The following is a 17,770-nucleotide window of genomic DNA, read 5'->3' as shown; positions in this document are numbered from 1 at the left end:
AGCGCAGGCTGCGCTGTCCCTATAACTTTTCAGTTTCGTGCAAACGGGCCGTCACGCATGGGAACAATCCCCAAGCCATCATTCAAGTCCTGGTGCGCGGATCTTTCAGGTTGAGTTTGATAAGATGCATCTAGATGAAAGAGCGCAGGCTGCGCGGTCTCTATATTTTTTAGCTTTGTGCCAACAGCCTGTAACAAACACATAACTGCGCCAAACGGTGACTTTGTTGTTCATCGGAGGAATTATGTTACCGGGGTCACGAATACGCACGTGCAAAAATCCTGCAGCACGGTGCAGAGATACCCAATTGCAGTGATACGTATGTAATATATAAGATGTCTATCAAATGGTAAGTGAGATATCAAGGCAAGCCATGACCCACCGTTATCAAGCCCTGAGCTAAGATGGTGAATCATGAAGTTGCAACATTGGTGCAGAGCTACAGATTCTTGGGATGCAGGACAAGTGGACTTAAAGCTGTCAGTCATTGGAAACTCATGGAAGGTCATGTGGAAAGTCGAAGGAGGACATAAATTGATTATCGCCCGCTCTGTGAACACACCTCGGCTGGTGCGCAAAGCAAACACTTCTTCCCACGGATTGCTAACCAATGTAAAGCAGACGGTTATTAGATAATCTAAGAAAAGACTAACCAAAATTTGATGTCTAAAGACGGTGGCTCAAAATTTCAAGGAGAATATGAGTTAATTGTTGCTTGCGTGATGAACATATTGTCACCCTCTGGAAGGCACTTTTTTTCAGTGTTACATGGACAGTTGTCCTATGATTTACGAACACCAAGCATTTCAAACAGATGGCGTCAAAATTCAAAGCGGGATACCTATTTATTGTCGCTCACTTGATGAATGCATTGTTGTTCTTCGGAAGGTGCTCGCTTTCCTGCTTAGCTTTCAAGTTACAGAAATCACTTCCAACATGACGGTTATGGTTCACCCGGCTTGACCGTTATATTTACAGAAAATTCATGCATTGTCGCTGATCGGTTAACACATGGTTGTTTTTGGGACGGTGCTCACTTTCATGTTTAGTTTCGCCATTGTGGTCCGTATTTCCAGCTCGCTCGCTCGATAAATACATTCCCGTCGTCTGGAAAATACCAGCTTTCATTCTTGCATGAAAAATTGACACACACCTGAGGGAAATCAACCATTCCAATAAGGAGTTGATACTAGCTGAAGCAGGACGCAAATTTGGGCCCGCTCGCTCGATGAGCACATTCGCGTCGCCTAGAAGATACAGGCGCTCGTTCTTACATGGAAGATTGGCATACACTAGACGACAGTCAACCATTTCAAGAAGGTGGTGTTAATAGTGGAAGCACGACACAAATTCCTCCAAGTTTGAGTGTGAGTGACACCAGGACCTTTTCCCAATCATAATCCTTCGTAACACAATCAGGAAATGTCCTTTCCTCTACAAGGTCAAATATAACAATGTGATGCTCGATAGCAGAATTATGCTGGTTCTTGTGATTATGTACTATATATCGTCATATATACCTTTCTAAAACCTTCACCGGTTCACTGATGATCATCAAGACATGCACTGACATGCTTTTCCATATCTTCCATCTTGTGGACCCGAGCGATACAGCTTGACAAGTTCTGGTGCTTGGGACTTGACTTTAGGGGGATTTTTATGCAGGTTCTTGAGCCTATTTTTAATGCAGGTCTTTCTGCGACCCATAGCTGGCTTATTGAGATTTGTGAGCCAATCTCCTGGTAGACTTTGCTTCACATTTTTAGTGGATTATGTAAGATTATATATCACGTGACATGGCCAAATTCTCGACATCAAATTTATGTTCTCTCATCAGTCTGTGTCTGAAGACTATTCAAGGTGTTTTGGACACTTTTCATAAAAGTCGAAATAACATCACAGGAAATAAATATTCTTTGATTTTTTTTCCATCATATTGTAGCCAAAGGTATCTGGAATGCATTCTTGCATGCTAATAGGCTCTAATGTGCAGTATGTTTGTGAAATAACCTGTACGTGGAGGTGATACAAAATGTGGCTGGATTTGGATGTCGTCTACCTTACTAGATTTCAATGTAAACTGCCAGGGTCCCCTTGCTTAGGCTGCGTGTGGCTAACTCCGCTCGAATTTGCCGAGCCTGCCGAAGTGTACCCAGTAGTCTAGTAGACCTAAAGTCTGCAGACTTCTACCCTCAGAACCCTGACATTCACCACGATTTGACCAGTTGAAACTTAGCTTGACCCTCTCAAGTCTAGAAATGTGCAAGGCTTTCGTCCAACTTGAGTGTCGTTGAATTGCCGATGCCGACCCGTTGTGTTACATAACAAGTGGCATGTGTGCGTCAGCATCGACGCTAGCGCAGTACCCAGCTGCCGGCCGGTAACGCGGTCTTGACACCCACGGCGTGGAAGCTACATATCGCATGGCATGAGGTTCACGACTCCACGTATTTATAACTTCCCGTGCTTCCCGTCCTACTGTATTAATCTCTTGCTGTATATCATCCGCCAAACCTGCATCGTCTCATCACCGCCAGCCATTCCGAACCATGTCAGACGTCCATCTACTTGTCTTGATCCACGGAATGTGGGGAAATCCCTCTCATCTTGCTCATGTGAATAAAATCATCCGCGAGGTGAAGGGTGAAGTCGAGGATGGTGACGTTAAGCTTGAAGTTCTTGTCGCTGAAACCAATAAGGATGAATCCACATATGACGGAATTGACTGGGGAGGTGAAAGAGTGGCTGAAGAGGTATTTTTGTTTATTATCGTTAACAAACCTGAGGATTCTCAGCGCGCATAAACCCAGATTCGACAGAAAACCGCGGACCTAGAGAAGGAAGGTCGAAAGGTGACTCGCTTCTCCGTCACCGGTTACAGTCTTGGCGGCCTGGTTGCTCGTTATGTCATTGGGTGCGTGTGATAGTCCCCGCTCTTGTGGATGACCTAAAGAGCAAACCTACTAGTGTCCTTCACCAGTCCAAGTTTTTCGAGACGGTGCAACCCGTCAATTTCAACACTTTAGCTACCCCACACATCGGCATACCTAGATTTCCTTCGACATTCTCCTCGATATCCGCATTTCTGGGACCGAAGCTTCTTTCCCGTTCAGGCGAGCAGTTCTTTTGTGTCGACAAATGGTCACCACGAGGAAGGCCACTGGTAGAGGTCCTTGCTGACCCTGATCGCATTTTCTATCAAGCATTGATATTATTTCCTAATATTAGAATTTATGCCAATGCGTAAGTTCAAACATGCCGCATTTGTTTGCTATCCCTGACTATGACCCTAGCATCAATGACTTGACTGTACCATACGTCACTTCTGGCATTAGTGCAGAAGACCCCTTTGGCGATTACGAGAAGAATGGCATCAAAATGTAATTGCCTGGTTCGTGTTGCAAGCGTTGATTCTAACTGTATTTCAGTGATTTCCACGAGGAGTACAAGCATGTCATCAAATCTTACTCTGCGGTTCCCTTATCATCTGCAACCACGAAAGAGCCACAGCGTTGGTATGAGAGTATCCGTAACATGCGCGTGCCATTACCTCCACGATTTCAAGCCGAGTTCCCTTTAAACTTGGTATGCAAATATCCTCTGAACTCACTGCCTCATCTCACAGCAACGATATAGGCCGTCTATGCCCTCCTACCAATCCTCTTCCCGACATTTATCTGCCTTGCTCTCGTCCGCCTATCATTCCAATCACACCAGTCTCGTGGTCGACTAAGGCATCTTGAAGCGCAGTCAACCAGAGAAAGACTTGTTCACATTATCGGAAAACTGGAGAGCGAGCTCGAAAGCGCCGCAGTTGATTTATATGATGACCCCGCTGGCACTCCACTAGCTACGTCGCGGATATCTGGTGCTGACCCTGCTAATAAAGCCAGCTCCACCAAGCCTACGAAGGGGCAAGAAAAGAAATCGCAATCAAAGCCCCTTCCATACCAACCTTTGTTGACACCTGGTCAACTTCAGTGCATAGAGAATCTCAACAATATACCACAGTTAAAGAAAGAGCGAGCTTTCTTTGAAGGTGTACGCAATTCTCACGCAGTGATAGTCTGTCGTGATCCCAAGATGTTTAAGCACCATTTAGAGGGCGAGGGCGTGTTACGACACTGGGCGAATCACTTCGAGCTGTAGCTTTTATTGTGTTTTCGTTGTATTGTTTACTTACAACTAGAACATTTACAGAGACGATATTACATATCGACTTAATAGATTGACGCTTTGCATGCGATCGGTGGGGGCACAGCATGTTTGTCATTCGGAGGCTTTTAATTTTATGATCTCGTGTCTGGCTCTGTCGAACCCCAACAATAAGCTTAAGCGAGTCGTCGCCTAGCGATCATCGATCATGAAAGGGCTTTCAGATCGGTTGCGTGCGATTTCTTCAGTCTTTGTTTTACAATGGCTTATAATCTACGCGACTACCCAATGTCCTTCAGTCGACTATTATCCTGGAATCTCGTTTGCCCAATATGCCCGCCATTCGACGCGGGAGCACATACCTCGACGTCTCCACGACAGCGCACACGCCCGAAGGCCGCTTAAAACTCGATAAAATCAGCGCTAGTCGCAAACTTGCGCAACATCACGGCAAGTGGCATTTTTACTTCGACTCTGATATGCTGTAAACGTCTGCGATATACTAGCTGTCTGCACCGCTTTGTTATTCATTTGTGATGAAAATCGCAATCTTGGTCCCGCAGATACATTGAGTGTATCGTTTGAGGAATTAAAGACTACGAGTTCGTCTGTTTATTTCTGATCCTTTTCGCCCGTCTCACTGTGATCCAGTGAAACGTCGTGCAAGCGCTGCTGACTTGAAAGTAGGTTCTTGCCAGCATGCTCACTTGCGGCGGGTGCTCTCATTCTTCGTAAGACATCACACGATGGTGTGAGACTTATATTCATACGTCATTCTTTCACAGTTGGAGCACGGGCACATCGACTTGACCTTTGCCCATAATGGCCGTCAGCGGAATGTGGTTCAACAAATAGAAATTCAGTCCAGCTTCTACGACATGCAAGTGCTAGCATACTACGGTTAATCGGAGATATGAACTCATGTTGTCCTGTTCTTCTCTGCCACAGTTATCGCGGCTTTCAAGAAGTCCTGGACGGATATGGAACATTATCAGCTCGGGAAAAATACCGCGCATATATGTCGCTTGCCACCAAGGTGTTTGGAAAGGATCGAACACCAACTTTGCTCCAGGTAAGCGAGCAGGACATTCTCTGTGCTTTGTCCTGACGCGCGTATTACGAGAGGCAGCTAGATGTGCTTTCCAATATTCCAGAAAATATCAGGATTTGGTATCCTCTTTACGTCAAGAAAGAGATGCTGCTAATTGTCAGGCAAATACTGTCGCGGACGACAAAATTGACGAAGGTGATGATTCGATGGACGTAATGTTAGTGAGCATTTTATATATTATTGTGCATCGTACTTATTATATACAGGCAGCCCGAAGAATTCCATGACACTCGGGTTGTTCCCTTCACACCGTGAGTGAAATTCATAAAGACTTCGCTAGATACACTGCCAGTGTACTGATATTTGACTGCAGTGCTCGCACGCTGAGCTATAGCCACAGTAATAGAAATATTGGACTCCCCACACCCGAGTCATTGCCTCGGCGACCAGTGGTTGCGTCACCACCTTCACCTACACCCACATCCACAGCATCATTCACTGAGGTCACATCTTCTGGTAATGATGCGCATAGCCATTCTGATAGGCAGAACCTTCAAACGTCTGGCTCGCCCTTCGGCTCCATTTCTCTTGCTATTGGATATTTTTCAGGGTTCATTGGCGGGTTTCGATCGTCATCTCGCATGTTCCTCCCGGAGGTAGGTGGTTTCGGTGTTCCATTCCGTAGTAAAGTTTAAGCGATGAGATGCTCAGATATCTTCGCTACAAACACAAGTCGCAGATCTGCAGAGATCCCTGACTGCTGCAGGAAATGCTCTTGATGCAGCAAACGGGAACACCGAAGCATCACAAGAGCGATGCTTAGGCATCCTCGAAGATCTCCGAAATGCCCACAACACCATTACCGAACTCAAAGGTCGCGCTGAAACGGATGCAGTTGAAAAGGCCAACTTGCTGCAAGAAGTTGGTCACCTCAAGAATGAGGTGTCACGTTTGCAGAGTGGTGTGGAACAAATAACCCGGCTTGCACGCGGGGTAGGTTTTTCGATTGATGTTAATTTACTTGCACGCTTACAATTCACATTCTAGTTGATGCCGCTGTAGTAAGTTAATTTTCAGTTGCTTGGTCTAGGACACGGACGAGAAATTGCATGTAAATTTAACGACTTCATGATATGTACTACTAGCTTAGGACAGTTGATACCCTGCTCAATCCAAAATCACACTAGTTTCATGCTTTGGGTTCTAAACCATAACTTCTCTGTCTATTTCAATGGATATACTGGATTAATTATTAAAAAAAACAGGTAGCATAAGTATTGTTATACAACCTAGAGTGCCTGTGAATACTATATTTCCACGTCAAATAATGATATAATGTCCCAGATAGAAAAATGAATGTGTGCGATTCAGAAGCCCGATCTCTCTGCTGTTCATATGTGCGCCGCCTGTGAATAGTTGTGACAACACAGCTGCCTCCTCTCGGAACTATTCAAGCCAACCTCACGCTGCGGCGGTGAGAAGTGACAAGGATGAAATCCTTGGGAAGGAAAGAAGCACGTTGATGTTTCCGAGTAACACCAGTGACGCGCTTCCATGCACGAACGACCTGGCGTTCTATATATTTACCACACGAGATGCGTGTCTTTCTCCTATTACGATCGAGGCAAGAAAAGATCAGTAAAAACTTTTGGGCGGCGTAGACGGTGCTCACATCGGTTTAGATTCAACGATCCAGGGCTCGGAAGTGAGGTATGCATGTTGGGGAACGGCGAGACTAGCCATGTTGGATACTGCGACGTGTGAAATTGTGAATGGCAGGTTTGTTGGGAGGGGGTAATGAGGAAGGGAATGAAAATCACGACCAGAACAATATTGATTTACGGGCCGGAATGTAGAGTTTTGTTGCACTGATTGTGATGACACTAGATAGGGGGGGCGAAATGCGAGGTGTCGAAGCAGCGAGGGTCGAGGCACTCATGGTTAAGGTAAGGTTTTTATACTACCACCCGCAGATAATTTCCACAGAATGAGTTTGTTGTAATTGTGAAAGTTACGCGGAGACAAAAGATGTACATTGTCCTGACACCCAAACTTACTGCTGGCACCACAAAAAGTTCAAGTTCAAGAACAAAAGCCGACAACAACGGTTGCCTTTTTTGGATGAAGCTCATTGTCTAATACCACCACAGCCCCTCACTCACAGCAGGGACCACGCATGTTATTTCCACGCTCAGGCACGTTTAGCAGGTTCGTTCATGTTCATTGCACGATCGAATGTCAATCATCCCCCTACTCACAAATGAAATGATTTCCAAAGCAACCAATTTGTTCGTCTCACTCGGTGCATTTCAATTTCATGCCGCCGGTCTAGATGTACCGCGGACGTTCACCGAGGGTGTATCGTGTTATGAACGCGGACGACCGGGTTTAACTGGTGTCGGGGCTGGGCCCTATGTCATCATTCGCATCATGTTCGCGATAGGGAACACCAGCTCCATCTCAGCAAGATAACACGTTTTTTTCTTGTTCTAGGCAAGCTCAAAGTGGAGCTGTCTGTTTCTTGAGTTCCAGATTCTCCGTCACGCAATGCACAGAAGGTCGCTGTGATTGATACCTGCTGAAGATCACCAGTGTTTGTTCAACCGTAGCAATAACCTGAATACAGCTTCAGGCTATCCTTGACCATCGCAAAGGACGGCGCATACTTCCTTATCTACATCCACCTGCCAGGGCCGATCGGTTTTGATGAGGTGACGCACTGCCTTGCCTTGACCTCGACCGCTATGAAGGCCGCCTAACCCCTAAAGAAGAATGAGTCGGATCAAGATCGTGTTCAGCCAACTTGTTGCTCCAGTTCCTGGAATTACCTTTATGTGAAATCAGACGTTATTTCTCATGCGCAAAGCAGTTCGGACATTTGATGGTTCGCAGTTCCCCTGCTTCAAGTTTTATGCATATGGGTGCGGTCGTTGGACTCGGTGGTAAGCTGTGATGTAGGTGACGGTTAGTACCAAAGATTGGTCACTTTATGTATCCTCCTATCAATTCATGTAGTGCAATTTGAAAATGACTGCATCCTACTTGTACTAGATTTGTGCGTGATACTGAATTCAACTTGTGAACGACCTTGTTATCTCTGTCGAGCCTAGTGATCATCATGATGGGTCACTGGATCCAAGATGCCGTACCTGGTTCGGATTCACATTACGGCTGACAGAACGCAATATGTAACGTTTTTTTGGCGCTGCCTTGTTGTTTCCGCGCGGCCGCAATTAATTGACGCTTAGGTTGACGGCCGCAAGTGCTGCTTAACGGGAGGCAACGCTGTAGGCAGGTTGCGGTTGGACCACGGCCTTCAAGTTGTCTTACTAGTACTAGTAGGTCCCTGCATCAACTCTCCCCCTTTTTATATCGACTGTTCACAATCGCAGTAGTTCAATACCTCCCTTCAAGCTTACTGCTGTTCCACACTCGTACTCATTCTGCTTGTCATTTGTTGAGGACATCTCTTCGACGACGCTCTCCTGATAGATACCGGGACTGTAATCATCATGCCATCAGATACTCAATCTACAGCTTACAAAAAAGCTGCTGCGTCCGCACCTTCGAAGGATTCATTATCGAGGACGCCACATGCCATTGACCGGCAGGTCCCACCACGCGTTCGTCCCTCTATTTCTTCCAAAGAGAATGTAGGCAGTGCTGCATATATTTCTTCATCATCTACTGCATCTCCGGCACTTGAAAAGCGCGAAGAATCCGCAGGCACATCCACACTCCTTTCGCAAAGTCATTCCAGGCGCAGCAGTCTCCGGTGTCGCTCTCAATCTAAAGATCACGCTTCATTTGTGGAGTCTTCTGAGATCAAACGTGTCAAGAAATCCAAAGAGAGCTTCTTGGCCACGTTCTTTCGCAAGCTCTTCTGCTGCGTCGGAGTCGATTCCCGAGCTCATGACATCGACGTCGATGGGGTCGCAAGCGTTGGGTCGGGTCCTACTCTACTGGCTCACAAGACCGCGGACAATGCTATGAAGCAATTTTCTGAAAAAGCACCAGTCGCATCATCGGTAGTTCCAGTCGCACCCTCGCAGGAGAAAGGTCAACCTGCTGTACCTCCTAAGGACTTGCTAGAGACTGCGGGCGCTACCAGTAGGGCCGTACAACCGCCAGGTTCTTCTGTTCCTGGTCAAGTATTAAAGACCTCTGCAAGTCGCCCGTCCGAACATGGTAACGAGTCGGATGATGTTCCGTTTGATGAGTTAAGCGAGGAAGATGAAATGCTGATCAGGAATGGGGGTGCAGGCATTCCCATGGGCTCTGTGAGTGGATCCGTAGTTCAATAGATATATTTCTGACTTGGAGTTTACAGGACGGAAAGCCATGGCCACTTCTCCCACCCATCGCGCCTAAACATGTTAGCAAGAAGTGTTTAGTGCTTGACCTGGACGAGACCCTCGTCCATAGTAACTTCATGGTATATCTTTCACTCCGATTCTATACCTGCTTTTGACGTACCTCGTTGTCAGCCCATACCAGATCCAGACTTCGTCGTTCGTGTCGAAATCGAGCATCGCTGGCACAATATGTACGTACAGAAGCGACCAGGAGTAGACGAGTTTCTTCGACAGATGGGTGAGCTGTACGAAGTAGTAGTGTACACCGCAAGTCTGGGTTCCGTGCGTTCATTACAGGTGGCCGGGTTATAAAATTCAACTGATGTCTTTCTTTTCCTTGTTTCGTCTCATTTAGTATGCGGATCCGGTGATGGACCATCTCGATATCTACAATGCTGTTTCGCATAGGCTCTTCCGGGAAAGTTGTTTCCGTTATAGAGGAAACTATGTAAAGGTTCGTTTGCTCCCTGCAGATAAGATTCCGTATCTGATCATCCTTATCTTCAGGACCTGTCGCAGCTCGGACGTCCCATGGCAGATACCATCATCATCGACAATTCACCGGCATCATATATCTTCCACCCCAATAATGCCGTGCCTATATCCTCATGGTTTAACGATCCTCACGATACCGAACTGATAGACATCTGCCCCCTTCTTGCAGACCTCAGTGACACGAAAGATGTGCGAAGCGCATTGACCACGATTTTATAACACCTGGTTTATATATTGTAGACCTGGTGTGCTGGTCGTATTTATGGGACGCTGGTGTTCAAACGTTTTATGATTTAATGATGAGATATGACAATGTATGAATAGATGTGTACATGCAGAGTTGAGAATACATTGTCATACGTAGCAAGTACGAGAAATAAACACCCCACTGTTATACTAACAACATTGCGTACCGAGTGTATACAGTACAAACAGTGTTCAAAGCGAGCGTAATTCGCGTAGGAGGTATCATAGTCGTGCGAAAGTGAGGAAAAGTCCTGGCTTCTGAACGACCGGCATCAATTCACTACAGAGTGCTACAGAGCGCTCTGTAGCATTCTGTAGCACAATCCAACCCGCTGATGCGGCTCAATCGTATCCGTCTGTTTCACGTATGTTTCTCCATAGTAGAGGTCTCCATCATCGTAATTGTCGTCGTCGTCTTTGAATAAGTCACAGGCATAACCGATGAGACTGTCATTCATCCCAGTAAAGGTCGGCTACCACTTCTCGTAACAACCGCACGTCGTGGGCACTGATACCCATACATCTAGTGATTGTAAGGCGGTCTAGTCCCCGACCTTCGTTGGCACGATCGACGAGCACGTCGAAGAAGTCAGAGATCCGCCTAAAGGACGAAAAGGAGGGGTCGAACTCCACGCTGTCAAGGAAGAGATGGGAAAGTGCTGGAGCAAAAAATTGTCCTTTTTGTGAACACCCGACTACAGACCGCGCTAAACTGTGCCTCTGTGAGCGTAGGGATATGATAAGATCTTCAAAAAGCTCGCGGGTTCCTTGCAAGTATATGTTTGCAAGATTGTGAGCAGCGCCGTGGCCAAGAAAATCAGTCCAAAAACCATCCCAGCAAGTGAAAAAAACTTCGATGTACAAGGCCTCGAGATCCCTGAAAGGGACGAGGCGCCACAAGTCGCTAAGTATTGCCGGACTTATTTCAGGAGGAAAGTGGAAGTCAAGAACGACCGTCCACTGCGAATCGGGAAAAAAATCTGGAACCCACGAGGGGTTCCAGACTGTGCTATATTGCACAAGCATTCTGTGAGTGACGGCAAATAGTCGCAGGGTACGCGGAACTCGGCGAGACTTGGCCGGAGTGGCTTTGAAGCAACTTTCCAAGGCCCGAGAGATAATGGGGAGGCTCAAATTCCATTCTTGATCCGGATTCATGGACGAAGATGCGCTGCATCTGAGTTGAACTTCCAACATTGTCGAATCAGGTAACTCGACGCGAGCCAACATGTTGGCCACTTCCAAATATTTCGCCACCAAAAGTAATCGTTTCAAGTGAGGAAGTTGAACATTCAGGGCACGAGGTGTGCAAGGGAGTGACATCGTTTGGGGGGGAAGAGTCGGGAGAGCATCTTCTAACTCGAGAGTGTGCAAAGCAGGCATACGACGGAGCGCAGAGATCAACTCGTCCAGAGTCGGAAGGCATTCCGGTGATAATTTTTTGATAACAAGGACAGTGAGTCCTGTAAGGACGGAAGATGTCCATGATATATCAAAGTTCCTGATTTGGAGGCTGCGAAGGTTGGGTGCGGGAAAAGAAATCGGGATTGCTATCTGTGGTGTTTGCGCATATTCTTGTTTCAAAGAAAGCGATCGTAGTTTGGGAGCGGAACAAGATGATACATTGTCGAGGAATTCCATGATACAGCGCCTTATATCACCATTAGAGAACGAGAGAGAGACCTCTTGCAAACGCTCTATGTGCACCAACACACTTTGGACGGACACCACACAATATCGCAGGCCGGTTCTCAAGTTCAACGGAGCCATTTTGGATCTCAGGAGCATCTCCTCCGTAGCCTCTGAGAAATTTAAAAACGGAGTAGCCCATAACTCCGGAGTCCTGAGAGCAACCTCGCGCCAGTGGCGACAAATGTGTCCGACGTTAAGCCATGACAAAAACGCGGGTTGATCAGGTTCATAAAGTAACTGCGTCTGCTGTGCATGATGAACGAAAATGGCACCAAGGATCTCTGGGGGAATGGAGGATATAGGAGAGAACCTATTTTGGCGTGTCCAAAGAGCTCGCATTCTCTCCTCAAGCAAATCTCAGTTTGAGCTCTCGAGTTTAAGGCAGGAGTCTCTGTGGCGGCTACTATCAGTTTGCAAGCAAATAAATTTGCAGTGCGTAGATTCTACAGCTTAGGGAACAACGAACGAGCATCAGTTGTAACGTTTGAAGTTTTGAGTTGGCACGTACTGCTACATAGTAGAATATGATCACAATTGTGATTGGGTAGGAGCTCCAAATTGTTGGAATCTTGAAGCTGTCATAATTATGTAACTTAGCTAGTAGTTCCTGCAAACTATGCATATTTCAATCTTTGCTAATGGCATTCAAGCGTTTCGGCATACACAACGGATATCTCGGGATTCAAGTTGTCGGTAATAAGTTTCGCAATACCGCGAATGCTTGAAACCTCAGCGCTCAGCATCAACCTCACACATCATGTAATTTGCCCTGACTGGTCTCATATTGATGTATCCCTGCCGCTCCTTCCTGGGCCTAACACCAGTATCTGTTCCTCCGCAGCCCTGTCAAGGAAGCCAAGTCTCCATAAACGCCTTGGTGAAGTTCAGAAAATGGCTGTCAGGTTCATACTTTATCCCAGGAAGACTCACGTACCAGGGACTTCGAACCGATATATGACATCTGGATGCCATGCGGAATCTGAGGTTGAAGGGTAAACAGAGTGTGAGGTGAATAGCACGGTGCAAACGAGAGAAGTCAGGACTTGGAATAGGGCAGAGAGCCAGAGTCACGAGCAAGTCGAGGTGAAAGAAGAGCGTAGAGTCGCGGAAGTGGTCTTTTTTGCTTATGGTATTGCTGTTTTCTTTGGACTAGATGAAGGACAAGAACGGGCTATTGTCGAAGACATCAGTAATGCAGGCATTTTGAAACGATCAACGAAAGAAAATGACTAGGAGATTGAGTGATGTCATTATCCTATAACCTCTACTGCCAGCTTCTCATCTAGCACGACCCAACGATTTCATACCCTCGCATATATCATGATTTCTTCAGTGAGTTTTTCAAATCGTATCTTGTGAGCCCTACTAAACCACCGTAGCTTTCAAGTCGCCTTCCCATCCTGCTCAAACTGTCCGTTGCGCAGGGCATCGCCCAGTCCACGCTTCTCGCATGATACCACTCTGTTGCCTCTTTCGTGCTTTCATCCCCAAGGAATGTATTGACACCACAGCAGGCAAGTCTGGGAGGGCTGTACGAGAATACAAAGAAATTGATGAACGCGTACACTGAACAAGAAACTCGGAATGGCGAGCTAATTTGGGGGTGTTTCGTTGCCATTCGGCTTGAGAAGTAGTTTTGTTTTCGTCTTCAGCTCGATGCCATGCATGATCATTTGAACAGCAATGCAATGGAACGGATAACGTGGATCGTTATTCGGTGAGAACTACTGCGGTGTTAAGATTAAATGATTCAATCTGATCGCTTCCTCAAAGGCTGATTGTGGTCGTACATAGTGGAGTTGGTGAGTCGTTTGTACTGCAATCTGTGAAAGATGGATATGATCATTGTACTACAGAACTAAGTGGTTGCACAGCTAGTCGTACATGCAACAATCGGTGAAGACAAGGCAGACCGCATAGCGTTGCGGGAAGGAGGGACACTCAGAGCCCTTATCAAGATTGTGTCACAACGAGTCATGGTATTATTGTTGTTCAGTCAAACTATTTTCTTCACCTTCATCATATTGCGAAAATACTACGTTTTCCAGAACCACAGTTGTGTGTCGAGCCTTTAGTATTTGAGCATAGTTAGTACTCGACAGAATTATTTTAGGAGGAATATCCGTAGTCACTGTCGAAACCGTAATAATTATGAATGGGATCAAAATAATTACTGTCATATGCATATGAGTCATCGTCCAGGTCAAAATCTTCTTCTATGGAACTTTCGTATTCATCCCAGCTCACATCGGCCACCACCTCTCGCAACAACTGCACGTCGCGGGTGAGTATACCCGTGGTTGAAATAAACTCAAGGTGGTCCAACCCCTGACCTTCGTTGACGCGATCAATGAGCACGTCAAGAAGATCAGAGGGCCGAATCCCGTTCCGGATGGAGGAGCTAAACTCTAGGCCGTAAAGGACGAGATGGGAGAGTGCTGGGGCAAAAATGGGTCTTTGTTGTGAACGCCTGTTTACGTGTCGCGATACACTGTGCTTCCGTGAACGGAGGGATTTAAGGAGTTGTTCAAGAGCTTGGCGTGGTCCGTGCATGTGCATGTATGCAAGATTACGAGTAGCGCCGTGGCCAAGAACATCAGTCCAGAAACCATCCCAACAAGGGAAGAAAAAGTGGAAGTACATAGCCTCGATATTCCCAAGAGGAACAACCTTTTGTATGTCACAAAGGATTGTTCTCCTCATTTCATCCGGGAAGTCAAATTCGAGAGTAACAGAGTGCTCCGCCAACGAATCCGGATCCATCCCAAACTTTGACCCCGCCCACGACGAAGGGTTCCGGACCGTACTAGAGTGCAAACGAATGCGACTAGTAGTAGTGCTATATAGTTGGATGGAACGTGGGACTTGTCGAGACTTATCTGGACTGGCTTTGAAGCAACTTTTCAAGGCGCGAGATATGATGGGACGGCTCAAATTCCATTGACGATTTGGATTTCCTGAAAAGCCCTCGCATACAAGTCGAATTTCCGTTGTCGATTCCTGTAATTCAATGCGAGCTAGCACGTTGGCCACCTCCAACATCTTCGCCGCCAAATGTAACTGTTTTAAGTGAGAAAGTCGAACATTCATGAAGCGAGGTGCGCGAGGGAGCGATATAGTTTGAGGGGGAAGAGTCGGGAGAGCATCTTCTAACTCGAGAATGTGCAGAGCAGGCATACGACGGAGCGCAGAGATCAATTCGTCCAGAGTCGGAAGGCATTCCGGTGACAATTTTTTGATACCAAGGACAGTGAGTCCTGTAAGGATAGAAGATGTCCATGATACATCACAGTTCTTGATTTGAAGGCTGCGAAGGTTGGGTGCGGGGAAAGAAATCGGGATTGCTATCCGTGGTGTTTCTTTAATCCCTGCTTCCAAACAAAGCGATTGTAGTTTGGGAGTGGAACAATATGATAATTTGTCGAGGAATTTCGGTATACAGCAATCGATGATATTGCTGAAAAATGGGAGAGAGACCTCTTGCAAACGCTCTATATGCATCAATGTCTTTTGGACGCAGTCCATACGAAATCGCCGACCGGTTTTCAGTTTCAAGGAAGCCATTTTGGACCTCGAGAGCATTTCTTCCGTGGCTTGTAAGGAATTAAGAAACGGAGTAGCCCATAATTCCGGTGTCCCAAGAGCAACTTCACGCCAATGGCGACAAACATGTCCGATTTTGAGCCATGAAAGAACAGCAGGGGCATCAGGAGCATAAACCAACTGGGTCTGCTGAACATGATGGACGAAGATGACGCCAAGGATCTCTGGAGGTATGGAGGATATTGGGGAGAGACCGTTTCGGCGGGTTCGAAGAGATCGCATCATCTCTTTAAGTGCCGCGAGTTCATCGTCAATCTCTGTTTGTGCTTTCGATGGTAGGGTAAGACTGTTTGTGGTTATTTTTGGACAGGAAAGTGTTACATCGCGGGTGAGTGGTTCTGAAGTGAACATTAGTTTTGAAACGTTTGAAGCGAAGTCTTCAAAGCTTGCAACTGCCAGACACGTACTGGACTCCCATCCGGTTACTTCTGGACAAGAAAAACTCATATCGTAGGTGGATGGTTCTGAAGTGGACATCAGTTTTGAAACGAGAAGTTGAAATCTTAATCGGGCACGTACTACTGCTAGAATATTAAAACTGCCTGAACCACCAGGTGGTTGGTCAGTTGGCAGGGGACAGTTGATTTCTGAAGTTTTAGAGTCTAGACTCAGAGATGGGTCTTAGGTATTGGAAAGAGCGACTAGCTACAGACAATCCCAGGGACTAGGTGTGGTGGTTAATTGACCCGGCGGGTAGCTATTAGTATACGGCGGGCGGCGATGTACATAATTAGTTTATAAAGTATTCTTCAGATTTTGAAGGCAGAGATAGATAGCAGGTTGCAAAACTGAGCATTCTGAACAACTACAAGGTTTGTTTAGGCGAGACTGACAACTCAGCAGCACTATCGAGCACACTTCCAGTGCACTCCTAAGTATAAATACATATACGATCATAAGGTAGGCTTCTGGTGGTCAATCTCTATGTGCATGGTAATGAAATAGAAGTATCAATGACGATACAAGAGAAAAAAATGCCAATGTTCCAGATGCTAATGGATCAGTCTGCAGAGATGGTCTCGAGCGTTTTACTCCACTCAGCGACCTTGGGATGTGCTTGTACCTGAAGGGGGATGAGCACGGCTATACAAAGAGAGAACAAGTTTCTCTCGCCTTCTTTGGATCGAAATTCAGAACTTGCAGACCCTCCAATGTAGTTGCTCGAGACAGTGCAACGTATGCTTGTCCTGAACGGGAAAGGTTACTTCAAATGTGAGGATACGAATTGGCTATCACGACGAACCCTTTTCGAACACTCTGCCAAGGTCTACCTTGACTCTTTCGAGTGTCTGCCCTTGCGATTTGTGGATGGACATTGCCCAAGCTAATATCAAGGGCAGCTACCACCAAGGGTTAGGTGCTTATGTGTAATCAGACAATCAAACGCCACACCTGTACCCTGGACACTTGGACCTCTCCACTAGGCAACTCAACTTTCCAGGTTTCAGTCATAATTATAGCTTCCCTGCGCCCTCTGTTCGGCACCGCAAATTCCACGACCGGCATGAGCATGTTCGTTGTCGTGGTTTTCTTCCTTTCCGACTTGGGCTTTCCTGTATTCCCGGTACCATCAACATCATCATAGTCGGTCCCGTACAGCGCTGGGTCAACAAAACGTAAAATTTTGCCCATGCTGCCATTGACGAGCGTCTCATCAATGTTTTTGATCAACATGACCTGGGCACCGACACGAAGAACAAGATTCTTCGGTGCCATGAAGTTTGCAAGCATTTTGTCACGCTGGATTGGATCGGTGATCGTCCCGCCGTCCGAAGCACAGTACTCTTTTTTCTCGGTTTGAAGATGAGACATACGGCCATGGTTGGATCTTTCCACGTCCTCTCGACGAGGGAAGCTGCATTGAATCAATCGATGCAGCCGTCAAATTGAACAGAAGACTGACAGCTCGGTTGCTCCCAGACCATTTTCGTCGTTAATGGGTCGTGACAAAGACTTGAACCTGGCGATTGATTCTTGCGAAAGCCGCCCGAAACGCATTTCGTTGAGCATATCAACAAATTCTGAAGAACGTTTAGTATAGAAACAGTTTGACTGATTGCTTCTTCCTTACGCTGATCTTTTTGCCTAAAGACTTTGTTCAGATTAAATGTACGTTTGATAGTCTGGCTCCAGAGCTGAGCTTCAAAAGCAAATTTGACCTGACTAGTACCCT

The 17,770-nt window shown here is 46.4% G+C and overlaps 9 protein-coding genes across 9 annotated transcripts; 4 read left to right on the top strand and 5 right to left on the bottom strand.

The window, feature by feature from the left end:
* Positions 1-29: 29 nt before the first annotated feature.
* HD556DRAFT_1499716 (uncharacterized protein) lies at positions 30-1,751 on the bottom strand (the record flags this gene model as incomplete). The annotated part of the gene is made up of 9 exons (XM_041308934.1): positions 1,572-1,751; positions 1,348-1,500; positions 1,154-1,292; positions 1,038-1,129; positions 860-908; positions 563-603; positions 383-399; positions 271-339; positions 30-188 (listed from the first exon to the last, which is right to left on the bottom strand). The coding sequence occupies exons 1-9, from the start codon at positions 1,705-1,707 to the stop codon at positions 30-32; spliced, it is 855 nt and encodes a 284-aa protein (XP_041155544.1). The 5' UTR covers positions 1,708-1,751.
* Positions 1,752-2,082: 331 nt separating this feature from the next.
* HD556DRAFT_1405123 (putative serine esterase-domain-containing protein) lies at positions 2,083-4,310 on the top strand. Its single transcript, XM_041303959.1, has 6 exons — positions 2,083-2,753; positions 2,811-2,914; positions 2,968-3,243; positions 3,294-3,380; positions 3,429-3,585; positions 3,637-4,310. The coding sequence occupies exons 1-6, from the start codon at positions 2,550-2,552 to the stop codon at positions 4,147-4,149; spliced, it is 1,341 nt and encodes a 446-aa protein (XP_041155543.1). The 5' UTR covers positions 2,083-2,549; the 3' UTR covers positions 4,150-4,310.
* On the top strand, positions 4,311-6,421 carry HD556DRAFT_1405119 (uncharacterized protein). The gene is made up of 10 exons (XM_041303958.1): positions 4,311-4,605; positions 4,662-4,757; positions 4,807-4,886; positions 4,941-5,035; positions 5,104-5,227; positions 5,281-5,423; positions 5,473-5,517; positions 5,580-5,862; positions 5,918-6,199; positions 6,254-6,421. The coding sequence occupies exons 1-10, from the start codon at positions 4,488-4,490 to the stop codon at positions 6,266-6,268; spliced, it is 1,281 nt and encodes a 426-aa protein (XP_041155542.1). The 5' UTR covers positions 4,311-4,487; the 3' UTR covers positions 6,269-6,421.
* Positions 6,422-7,301, bottom strand: HD556DRAFT_1405114 (uncharacterized protein). Its single transcript, XM_041303957.1, has 2 exons — positions 6,879-7,301; positions 6,422-6,816 (listed from the first exon to the last, which is right to left on the bottom strand). Exons 1-2 carry the CDS (start codon positions 6,947-6,949, stop codon positions 6,657-6,659), a joined length of 231 nt encoding a protein of 76 aa, XP_041155541.1. The 5' UTR covers positions 6,950-7,301; the 3' UTR covers positions 6,422-6,656.
* Positions 7,302-8,718: 1,417 nt separating this feature from the next.
* Positions 8,719-10,275, top strand: HD556DRAFT_1448065 (NIF-domain-containing protein; the record flags this gene model as incomplete). The annotated part of the gene is made up of 5 exons (XM_041307373.1): positions 8,719-9,486; positions 9,537-9,641; positions 9,694-9,843; positions 9,917-10,015; positions 10,069-10,275. The coding sequence occupies 5 exons, from the start codon at positions 8,719-8,721 to the stop codon at positions 10,273-10,275; spliced, it is 1,329 nt and encodes a 442-aa protein (XP_041155540.1).
* Positions 10,276-10,278: 3 nt separating this feature from the next.
* HD556DRAFT_911720 (uncharacterized protein) lies at positions 10,279-12,574 on the bottom strand. Its single transcript, XM_041312010.1, has one exon. The coding sequence runs from the start codon at positions 12,331-12,333 to the stop codon at positions 10,753-10,755; it is 1,581 nt and encodes a 526-aa protein (XP_041155539.1). The 5' UTR covers positions 12,334-12,574; the 3' UTR covers positions 10,279-10,752.
* Positions 12,575-13,050: 476 nt separating this feature from the next.
* On the top strand, positions 13,051-13,227 carry HD556DRAFT_1245389 (uncharacterized protein; the record flags this gene model as incomplete). Its single annotated transcript, XM_041298527.1, has 1 exon — positions 13,051-13,227. A coding segment is annotated over one exon (177 nt), but the record flags the coding sequence as incomplete, so codon positions are not given.
* An 876-nt stretch (positions 13,228-14,103) lies between these two features.
* On the bottom strand, positions 14,104-15,948 carry HD556DRAFT_1448063 (uncharacterized protein; the record flags this gene model as incomplete). Its single annotated transcript, XM_041307372.1, has 1 exon — positions 14,104-15,948. The coding sequence occupies one exon, from the start codon at positions 15,946-15,948 to the stop codon at positions 14,104-14,106; it is 1,845 nt and encodes a 614-aa protein (XP_041155537.1).
* Positions 15,949-16,891: 943 nt separating this feature from the next.
* Positions 16,892-17,618, bottom strand: HD556DRAFT_911647 (uncharacterized protein). The gene has a single exon (XM_041312009.1). The coding sequence runs from the start codon at positions 17,407-17,409 to the stop codon at positions 16,969-16,971; it is 441 nt and encodes a 146-aa protein (XP_041155536.1). The 5' UTR covers positions 17,410-17,618; the 3' UTR covers positions 16,892-16,968.
* Between the last annotated feature and the right edge of the window lie 152 nt (positions 17,619-17,770).

The sequence above is a fragment of the Suillus plorans genome, assembly GCF_016647745.1.
Source record: "Suillus plorans strain S12 chromosome Unknown HD556scaffold_70, whole genome shotgun sequence".
Lineage (NCBI taxonomy): Eukaryota > Fungi > Basidiomycota > Agaricomycetes > Boletales > Suillaceae > Suillus > Suillus plorans.
Note: the sequence above shows the minus strand (reverse complement) of the source record. Positions and strands in the feature narration are given on the sequence as shown.